Source organism: Elephantulus edwardii, unplaced genomic scaffold (assembly GCF_000299155.1).
Source record: "Elephantulus edwardii isolate Elephantulus edwardi_28Jun2011 unplaced genomic scaffold, EleEdw1.0 scaffold00252, whole genome shotgun sequence".
NCBI lineage: Eukaryota > Metazoa > Chordata > Mammalia > Macroscelidea > Macroscelididae > Elephantulus > Elephantulus edwardii.
The window spans coordinates 161,886-173,190 of record NW_006400002.1 but is presented as its reverse complement, the minus strand read 5'-3'; the positions used below and the strand labels follow the sequence as shown (position 1 = coordinate 173,190).

General features: G+C 37.4%; 1 protein-coding gene across 1 annotated transcript in view; it reads left to right on the top strand.

Moving 5' to 3' along the window:
* Nucleotides 1–5,825, top strand: part of PIFO (primary cilia formation) — a 17,385-nt gene extending 11,560 nt beyond the window's left edge. The window contains exon 6 of the mRNA XM_006899347.1: nucleotides 5,757–5,825. Within this exon, the coding sequence (XP_006899409.1) occupies nucleotides 5,757–5,825 (69 nt within the window). The remainder of the gene's footprint in view (nucleotides 1–5,756) is intronic.
* The last annotated feature ends 5,480 nt before the right edge of the window (nucleotides 5,826–11,305 follow it).

The window sequence follows — 11,305 nt, the reverse complement described above, 5'->3', positions numbered from 1 at the left end:
GTTCTAGGCTGTCTTAATCACCATGGAAGTTTAGTAGGATTTGAAATCAAGGAGTGAGATGCATCCTACCTTTTTTTTTCTTTTTAAATAGTACTTTGCTTATTTGGGGCATCTTTCCATTCCAAATGAAACTGGAGATTGCCTTTTCCATTATGTTGAAGAATGGGATTGGTATTTGTATTGGGATTGCATTGAACGTGTAAATTGCCTTTGGTAGTAATACCATTTTCACAATATTGAGTCTTCCTATCCATGAGCAAGGGATATTCTCCCACTTCTCCAGATATCTTTTTGTTTCTTGTAGTAATGTTTTATAATTTTCTTTTAATAGATCCTTTGTGCTTCTGGTTAGATTTACTCCCAAGTATTTAATCTTGTGATTAGCTATTGTGAAGGGTATTGTTTTTCTCAGCTCCAGCTCTGTATTCTCTTTGTCATTGTAGAGAAATCCAACTGAGTTTTGTATGTTGATCTTATATCCTGCTACTTTGCTGAATTGGTCAACTATGTCCAGTAGTTTTCTTACTAAGTCTTGGGTATTGTTATTCTTAGCTCCATTTCTGTATTCTCCTTGTCACTGCAGCAAAATCCAATTGATTTTTGTATGTTGATCTTGTATCCTGCCACTTTGCAGGATACAAGTCTATTTTATCCAGTAATTTTCTCTCTGAGTCTTGAGAGTTTTCTAAGTACTTTATCATATAATCTGCATATAGAGATAATTTTACCTCCTGTTTGCCAATTTGGATACTTGTTATTTCTTTCTCTTGTCTTATTGCTATTGCTAAGACTTCCAATACAATATTGAATAGGAGAGGTAATAGTAGACATCCTTGCCTAGTTCCTCTTCTCAAAGGGAATGCCTTTAATGTCTCTCCATTGAGAACAATGTTGATTCTCGGTTTTCCATATATACTTTTCACTATGTTGAGGAAATTCCCATCTATTCCTATTTTGTTGAGTGTTTTAATCAAGAAAGAGTGTTGGATTTTTTTTAAAAGGCTTTTTCTGCATTGACTGATAATATTATATGGTTCTTGTTCTTTGCTTTGTTAATGTGATGAGTTACACTAATTGTTTTTCTTATGTTGAACCATCCTTGCATACCTGTTATGAATCCCACTTGGTCATGGTGATTTTTTTTTAATGTACTGTTGCCAGGATTTTATTGAGGATTTTTTTTATTTATGTTCATGGAGAAATTGAGCTATAGTTTTCTATGTTGGTGGTGTTTTTACCTAACTTAAGTAACAAGGGTATATTTGCTTTATAAAATTAGTTTGGGAGAACTCTCTTTTTCTATTTTCTGAAATACTTTATGTATAATTGGTGACAGTTGTCTGAATGTTTGATAAGATTCAAAAGTAAAAGCATTGGCCCAGGGCTTTTTTTGTTATTGTTGTTGTTGGAAGTTGCTTTATTACCTGTTCAATTTTTTATTCTGTAATAGATCTATTCAGGTGTTGTACTTTGGTCTGTGTTTAGGTAGGTTGTGAGTGTCTAAGTATGTATCCATTTCCTCTAAGTTTTCATATTTATTTGAGTATAGTTTTTCATAATATTATATTGTTAAACTTTTTGTAGTTGGTTCTGTTGTGACATTGCACTTTTCACCTCTTATTTGGATTATTTGTAGCTTTTCTTTTCCTTTGTTAGCTTTGCTGATGGTTAGTTAATTCTATTGACCTTTTCAAAGAACCAACTTCCAGTTTTGTTAATGGTTTCAATTGTTTTTCTGTTTTCTATTTCCTTTCTCTTTAATTTTTATAATTTCATTTTTTTTCAGAGGGTGTTGGGTTTTCTTGCTGTTCTTTTTCAACTCATTCGAAGGGTTGTATTAAAGAATCAATAAAGAATCAATTGGGGGGAGTTTCTTGCCTTTTGATATGTTTGCTTATTGCTATAGATTGATCTCTGCTTTGGCTCTTTCCCAGAGATTTTGTTAAGTTTTGTTTTCATTGTAATTTGTTTCAAGAAACTTTTTAAATTTCATTTTTTATTTCTTCTATTACCTATTCATGTTCAGAGTGTTCCTCAGCTTCCAAATGTATAGGGTTTTCTCCTTTATCCTTTTATTACTAATTTCTACTTTTGTAGCATTGTGGTCTGACAAGATGCTTTGTATTATTTCTGTGTGTTTTTTAATTGGTGTTTTCTTTGTGACCTAAAATGTGATCTGTTCTAGAGAAAGTTGCATATTTTCTGGAGAAGAAGATATACTGACTTTTTGGGGGGGTGCATTAGCCTCTATATATCTATGAGATCAAGTTGGTTTATTGTGTAGTTTAATTCTTCAGCATCTCTGAGTTTTTTCTGGTAGTTCTATCTTTTCCTTAGAATGGTGTATATACTCCTACTATTATTGTGTTGTCTATTTCTTTTTTCAATTCTGCTAATGTTTGTTTTGTATATTTATGTCCTCTTGTTCTATTGATCTTTTAAGCATTATATAAAGACTTCCCTTGTCCTTTGTGATGGTTTTTACAGTGGCATCTATTTTATCAGAAATTATTATTGATACTTCTGCTTTTTTCTGGTTGCCATTTTCTTGTTATATTTTTTCCTACCCTTTTATTTTTAGTCTGTCTTTCACTTTTCAAGTGTGTTTCTTTTAGACAGCATATTTATGGGTTTTGTTTGGTTTTTTAATCCATTCTGCTACTCTTTTTTCTTTTCACTGATGCATTTAAACCATTCACATTCAGTGTCATTATTGAGAGGCAGGGTTTTATTACTATCATTTTGTTGAGTTGCTTTTTGATCATGTTGCTGATTATTTTGGTCCTGCTTTCTGTGGCATCTCTGAAAGAAAGACTTCCCTCAGTGTTTTCTGTGATGCTGATCTTGTTTTTACAAACTCCCTTAGGTTCTGTTTTTCTGAGAATATATTGATCTGTCATATGTGATGGACAGTTTTTATTGGGTACAGGATTCTTGCCATTAATAAATCATTGAATGTACAGAATTCTATCATTCTATCAAACAGCTTCATTTCTGTCACCATGTTTTCCAACTACTGATCCTTCTTCCCTGTTTCCAGCTTTTACAGTCCAGTCACCCATTATTATGAATGCATATTGATTGCATGTTCGATCTATTTCTGACTGCAAATGTTGGTAGAATCTTCTATTTCCTCCTCTCTGGATCTAGTTGTAAGTGCATATATTTGAATGATAGTGATATTCACTGGACTTCCTTGTATGCATGTGGATATTATCCTGTCACTCACCACATTGTATTTCAAGATAGATCTAGAAATGACTTTTTTAATTATGCAAGCAACCCCATTTTTCTCACCTTTTCATCTCCAGAATAGTAGATCATATGAACATCTGATTCAAAATGTCCCATGCCAAGCCATCTCAATTCGCCAATACCTAGTATTCAATATTTATGCATTCCGTTTCTTTCTTAACAATATTCCTTTTTTTTCTTTTACATTCATGCTTCTCACAGTCCACGTTCCAATCACTAGTGTCTGCTTACAACTGTTCCTCCTTCTTTGTGTTTCTATATTTGAGGACCAGGAGGCAGTTGTCAAAACAGAACAAAGGAGACAAGGCATGGTTCAAAATAGGGAATGATGTATGCCAGGGATATCTATCTCCATGCCTTTTCAATCTATATGCAGAACAGATCATCTGGGAGGCTGGGCTGTATGAAGATGAATGAGGCTTCAGGATTAGAGGAAGGCTCATCAATAACCTCCGTTATGCAGATGACACAACCCTGCTTGCTGAAACTGAGAAGGACCTGAGGTGCCTGCTGAAGAAGGTCAAGGACTGCAGCCTTCAATATGGATTGAAGCTCAGTATCAAGAAAACCAAGATTCTCACCACTGGGCCGATTGGCAGCATTATGATAGATGGTGGAGAGATTGAGATTATTAACAGCTTTACTTTGCTTGGTTCCATAGTCAGTACTTTTGGTACCAGTAGCCAGGAAATCAACAGGCAAACTGCACTGGGAAAGTCAGCTGTCAGGGACCTCTCCAGAGTACTGAAGAGCAACAACATCAGGCTGGAGACTAAGGTGCACCTGATCCAGGCCATAGTCTTCTCAATTGATTGCTATGCGTCAAAGAGCTGGACAATGACTAGGAATGACAGAAGAAGAATTTATGCCTTTGGGCTGTGGTGCTGGAGAAGAGGGTTGAATGTACCATGAATAGCCAGGAGAACAAACAGGTTCATCCTAGACAGGGTGAAACCTGTCTGCTCCCTGAAAACAAGGATTCTGAAGCATATTCTGACATACTTTGTGCATGTTGTAAGGAGGGACCAGTCCTTGGAGAGAGACATCATGCTTGGAAGGATGGAGGGGCAGAGAAGTAGAGGAAGACCCTCAATGAGATGGATTGATTCAGTGATTAGTATAATGAAAGTAGGTGTGTCAGTGAAGATAGATAGCAAAGGATAGATAGGTTTCAGGGCTGTTGTACATAGGGTTGCTATGAGTTGCAAGTGATTGGATGGCACATAAACAACAACAAGAAACAATATTCTTTGTTGATAGTTGTATTCTTTGAGTGTTTGATATATGTTGTTCCACTGTCTTCTTGCTCACATGGTTTCTGCTGAGAAATTGGCACTTAATCTTATTTGCTCTCCCTTATAGGTTACTCTTCATTTCTCCCTAGCTGCTTTCAGAATTCTCACCTTGTCTTTGGTTCTGACAAATTTTATTGTCTTTGATCTTCTGACCCAAATGCTTCAGGTCTGCCTCAGTTTTGGCAAGCATGGTTGTGTCATCTGCATAATGCGGGTTGTTGATGAATCTTCTTCCAATCCTGATGCCACATTCTTTTTCATAAAATATAACCTCTTGAATGATCTGTTCTGATGGAACAGATGTATGGAGAAAGGACACATCCCTCACGCCCTCCTTTCTTGATTTTGAACCATGTAGTGAGCCTTAACTCTTTCTGATGACTGCTTCTTGGTCTTAAGTATGGGTTTCACATGAGCACAATCAAATGTTCAAGAATTCCCATTCTTTTATTAGTACAATTTGTTGTGGTCTACACAGTCAAATACCTTTGCATATATCATATGCAAGCAAAATTTTGCTGAAGATTATCCAAAAACAATTAGAAGAGAAATACAAATTGGATTTAGAAGAAGCTGTGACATTAGTGAAATCATTGCCAATGTTCAGTGTCTCTTGGCTGAAAGCAAAAGCAAAAAGTACCTGAAGAATGTCTATTTGTGTTTTATTGACCCTGCAAAGGCAAAGGATTGCATTAGAACTGCTAAAACCCCAGACTGAACCATACACCTTTAGATCTTCAGTCAATTGCTCTTCCAACGGAATTATTTTGTCTGCTTCCAACTATTAGAGAAAGAATATATATCCAGAATTAGCAAATAAGGTTTAGCAAAATATAGGCCAAGGGTGTGAAGATGACAGATGGCTATACATACAAATGCTAAGAGAATCATTAAGGCTGGATTACTTTGGGCCCCTAAGTAGTACAAATTATTAATGCACTGAGCTAACTGAAAGGGTTAGAGGTTCAAGCCTACAGAGTCATCTCAGAAGAAAGGCTTGGCTAGCTACTTCTGAAAAACCAGAAAACCTTATGGAACACAGTTCTGCTCTGACAAACATCAGGTCCCATGAGTTTGAATGAATTCAGTGGAACCTGGTTTTTGTGGGTTTGGGGTTAAGATGGTCCTCACAGATATAATGTACAACTAGATGGGCAAGAGGTAGAAGATTTTACTTAGAGTATTAACATTATTCTTTCATTACAGCTACCCACAGACAAAGACTTTAGAAAACATCGGAACCGTGTGGCCTACCTAAGTCTATATTATAATTGACAGATGGGTGACTACATTTATGGGCATCCTTCTGAACATAGAACTTCATGGATTAAGGGTAGAATCCCTCCTCCCTGTGTATCACTGTGGCCCTGTGGTCTGTTTGCATGGGGAGAGAAAGGAACTTAATGACTGCTGTATAAGATTATTAAAATTAATTAAATTCTCTCTTCATGTGCTCATTTGTGGTGTATACATAAACCGATGCTTCCTGGGTTTCATACAGGCTATTCAGTGGGATAACTTTATTTGAGTGAGCTTCTGTGCCGTTCTGAAAGCATGCGGTTTGAAGTCACCAGCTGCTCCATGGGAGAAAGATGGGAAATCTCTCCCATGCGATTAACTGACTCTGAAAACCTGCTGGAGGGTCAGGCATGGATCAGTTCTGACATACAACAACAAGTCCTGTTCTTTGGCTCTGATTCCTGGATAGCAATTTTATACCTTCTACCTCTTGCCCTCAACATTTGGCTGTGGGTTTGTTGTGCTGTGGTAGCTTGTATGTTGGTATGATGCTGGGAGCTGTGTCATTAGTATTTTAAATACCAGTAGGATCACCTGTGGTGGAGAGATTTCAGTGGAATTTCCAAACTAAAACAGAGAAACAGGCTTTGCATGACTCAAAATAAGGAGGAACAGCTGCGAAACATCCCTTGACAGGTGTAACATGGGATGTATGAAGTATCAATCTATGAAAATGACAAGTTGTGAAAAATGAAATAGACTGTATGAAATTACACACCCATCACCAAAGCCAAAGATGAAGACATTAACTCCATTAATCTGAAGTTAATCAAACATGCAATCAAAGTGCATTAAGAACCGGTGATGGAAGTTTAAGAGTTGGAAAGAAAGAAAAATTATTTTTAGGGGCAGTTGAATCAACTATGACTCTTACAACCCTGTGAAGAGCAGATCTGAGCTTTGCCCTGTTTTGTACCATCCTCATGCTCCCTGACATGCTCAAACCCATTGTGGCAGTTACCACATCAGTTCAGCTTGTGGAGGATCTCTCTTTCACCGACCCTCTACCATGTATCTCTCTCCAAGGACTCCTCAAAACATACCCATAGTAAAATGTGCAACAATCAATAAGTGACAATTAAACTTTTGTAAACTGTATTTAAAAATCACAATTTTTTAAAAAATGCCCAAACTAAGTGAGATGAAATTTCACCATCTATACCTCTAAGGAGCACTCTGGTTGACTTCTTTCAAGATTTGGGGGATAATCAACATTTTTCAACAACACTACAATCCAAAGACATAAATTCTTTGATCCTCTTTATTCACTAACTTCCAAATGCATAGAAAGTTGGAGAAGAGTATTGAAGAGTATTGAGCATACCATATACTGCCAAGAGAACTGTCCTGAAGAAAGTGAAACCAGGATGCTCCTTGGAAGCAAAAAGTATAGTGAAACTCCATCACACATGTTGTCAGGCCAGTCCTTAGTGAAAGACATAATGCTTGGCAGGGTAGTAGTCCAATGCAAGAGAGGAAGACCCTTCATGAGATGGATTGACACAGTGAGTAATTGTGGCGATGGAGTCAGATATATCGGAGATAGTGAGGTTGGCTCAGGAGAAGGCAAAGTTCAGAGTTGTTGTTCATATGATAATAGTTTCTCATAGAGTCAGCTATGATTGCTAGTTGACTCAATGGCACATAACTACAACAGCACAAGCACATTGGTCCAATCAGATGGAGCATGCTGGAATTATCCCAACAACACATGTGGAAAGATGTGGTGGAGAAACACATTGCCATGAGTCAGAACAAAACTAGGGACCAACTGTGGAATAAGCCAGCAGTTACTCATGATGCAAAGGGAAGAATACGATAGCCAAAATACTATGTTAAGTGTATTCTAGCTGAATTTATAGGCAATCTAAAGAATATGCATTGACTACTAATGACCAAAGACCAGATGAGTTGTGGTTTGTCATAAAGGACATCATACATGAACAAAGTAAAAGGTCAAGAAAAAGACAGGAAAGAAAGAACTACCAAAATGGGCAGAGATATGGATGGGAATTAGAAAACCAAAAGAGAAGAATACTCTTGGCACTTCTCAAGCCAAAGAACTGAAGAGATAATTCAAACCTTATGTTCTAATACTTAAGAATTCGGTGGGAAAAATATAAAAAAACATAGGAAACATCTAGGGAGCTATGATGGCTTAGTGGGTAAGGAGTTGTGCTTCCAACCCAAACGGTGGAATTTCAAATCCATCAGCTGCTATGTGAGTAAAAATAGGAGCATTCTACACCCATGCAATTTACAGCCTCTGAAAATCCATTGCAAGGTTAGCTGTATGTTCTGACTTGAAGACACATAACAATAACAGCAGGAAGAAAGTTGTCACTACTATCTCTGTCAATGCTCAGTCATTTCAGGAGGTAGCATGCTATAAAAAACAACAGTATGTAAAGAAGAAGTTTAGGCTTCACCGAATGTTTTGGCAAAAAGTAAGGCCCAGGAATTGATGAAATATCAATTGACAAATGTTAACAAATAGATACAAACCTAAATGACCTGATTCATCATTGACAAGAAATTGGGGAGGACAGTTACAGGTCAGCTGACTAGATGAGATCCATTTTATTGTGACCATTTAAAAAAAATCTGATCCAACAGAATGGGGAAATTATCATACAATATCCTTAATTATGCAGTTGACACAACCTTGCTTTCTGAAACTGAGGAGACCTAAAACACTTGATGCAGAAGGTCAAGGACTTTACTCCTCAATATGGGGTAAAGCTCAACATCAAGAAGACAAAGATTGTCATCACTGTGCCAACTGGAAGCACCATAATAGATGGAGAAGAGACTGAGGCGGTTAACTTGTTCAGCTCCACAATCAACAATCTTGACACCAGCAGTCAGGAATGCAAAAGACGAATTGCACTGGGAAAATGTACTGTCTGGGATCTCTCCAGAGTACTGAGAAGCAACAATGTCTGTCTAGAGACTAAGATGCACCTGTTCAAGTCCATGGTCTTCACAATTTACTTGCTATGCATTAGAAATCAAGACAATAATTAAGGATGACAGAAGAAGAATTGATGTCTTTGAGTTCTGGTACTGGAGAAGAGTCTTGAACATATTATGAAACACCAAGAAGACAAACAAGTCTGTCTTGGAGAGGGTGAAACCCAAGTTTCTCCTTAGAGGCTAAGATTTTGAAGCTCAGTTTCACATACTTGGGGCACATGGCTTAGAGAGACTGGTCATTGGAGAAGGACAACTAGCTTGGAAGGATGGACAGCAGAGGAGCAGAAGACCCCGGATGAGATTTATTGACACAGTAACTGAGATAATAGGGGTAAGTGTGTCAGAGTCAGTGAGACTCTCAGGACAGGACAGGTTTCTGAGCTGTTTTACATAGGATCGCTATGAGTTGCAGGTGGCTTGATGGCACATAACAACAATATCATTTATTATCAAGTAGAATCTTGGTGAATATTTTTTTAAATGGAAGGAGATTTTAAAATAAAGATTTATTTTTAGATAATCTATGGGAAGATATCAAGAATATCATTCATTTAAAACGCAAAAATTCATTACAAAGAAGGAAAAAAAGAAAAGACAAAAATGAATGTCAGAACAGACTCTGAATATTGCACTAGAGCATCAAGAAGCCAAAAGTAAAGGGAAGAAGTCAACAAGTTAAGGAGCTGAAAAGATTTCAAACGGCAGCTCAGGAAGACAAAGCAAAGTATTATAACGAAATGTGCAAGGAACTGGAGTGAGAAAAATCAAAAGGGCTGAACTCGCTCAGCATTTCTTAAGCTGAAGGAACTGAAGAACAGTTTCAAGCCACAAGTTGACGGTTCAGGATGCTATGGGCAGAATATTGAATGATTCACAAAACAATAAAAGAAGATGGAAGGAGTGTACAGAGTAATTATACTATAAAGAATTGGTTAACAGAAGAATTTCAAGAAACAACATATGAGCAAGAGGCAGTGGTGATGAAGGAGAAAGTTCAGGCTGCTCTGAAGGACTTGGCAAACAATAAATCTCTAGAAATTGATGGAATACCAATTGACATATGTCAGCAAACAGATACTGCCCTGGATGTGCCCACTAAGTTGTGCCAAGAAATCTGGAGGACAACTACTTGGTCAACTGACTGAGAGAGATCCATATTTATTCCTATTCCATAAAAAGTTGACCCGAAAGAGTGTGGAAATTATTGAGCAATATCACTAATATCAGACACAAGCAAAATCCTGCCGAATATCACCCAGAAATGACTGGAACAATACATTGACAGAGAACTACCTGAAATACAAACTGGGTTTAGAAGAGGTCATGGCACCAGAGACATTATTGCCAATGTCAGATGGATCTTGGCAGAAAGCAAAGAGTACCAGAGGAATGTCTATCTGTGTTTCATTGACTTATGCAAAGGCATTTGACTGTGGATCACAACAAATTGTAGCTAACCTCGACTTGAGGAAAATGGGAATCCCAGAGCACTTGCTTGTGCTTATGTGAAACCTATACTTTCACCAGGAAGCAGTCCTCAAACACTGCGTGGTTCAAAATCAGGACTGTTTCAGGGCTGCATCCTGTCTCCATACTTTTTCAATCTATAAGCAGAACAGATTTTTGGGGAAGCAGGGCTTTATGAGTAGGAACATGGCATCAGGACTGGAGGTAGATTCATCAATAACCTACATTATGCAGATGACACAACCTTGCTTGATGAAACTCAAGAAGACCTGAAGCTCTTGCTGCAGAAGGTCAAGGACAAAAGTCTTTAATATGGATTGAAGCTTAACATCAAGAAGACAAAGATTCACACAATGGAATACTATACAGCACTGAAAAACAAGGAACTCATGATGGACAAAATGGGTGACCTGGAGGACATTATGCTGAGTAAAATATCTCAGTCACAAAAGGATAAATACTTCATAATGCCACTGTTACAAAACAGGGGTGACATTGGGTTTGGGGGAAAACTAAGAAAAGATGGAATAAATAATGTATACTGCATTGAAACAGATGAGGGAAAAAACAAACGACTTTGTATGATTAGGTATTATTTGCATGACAACAGTCCAGAATAAGAGCTGTATAGTAAAGTGGACTGGAGTGGGAGTGAGGAATTGTACAACAATGAAAGGTTGTTGTGGTTTGTTTTTGTTTTTTCCCCAAGAGAAAAGCGACCTAGGGTGGGTGAGCAAGGAGGAAAATGTGCTACAATGAATGAAAGGAAATCCAAGTTCTCTATAAACTTTCACTAAAATCTCAATTTTTCTTTAAAAAAAAAAAAAGACAAAGACTCTTACCACTAGGTCAATTGGCAGCACCATGATAGAAGAGATTGAAGATGTTAACAATTACAGCTTGCTTGGATCCACAAGAAACACTCTTTTTTTGTTTGTTTTGTTTTTCTTTTATTGGGAAAAACATATTGGGGATACAAGGAGGTGAGGGTTGGGGGCAGAAGGGTGAGGATG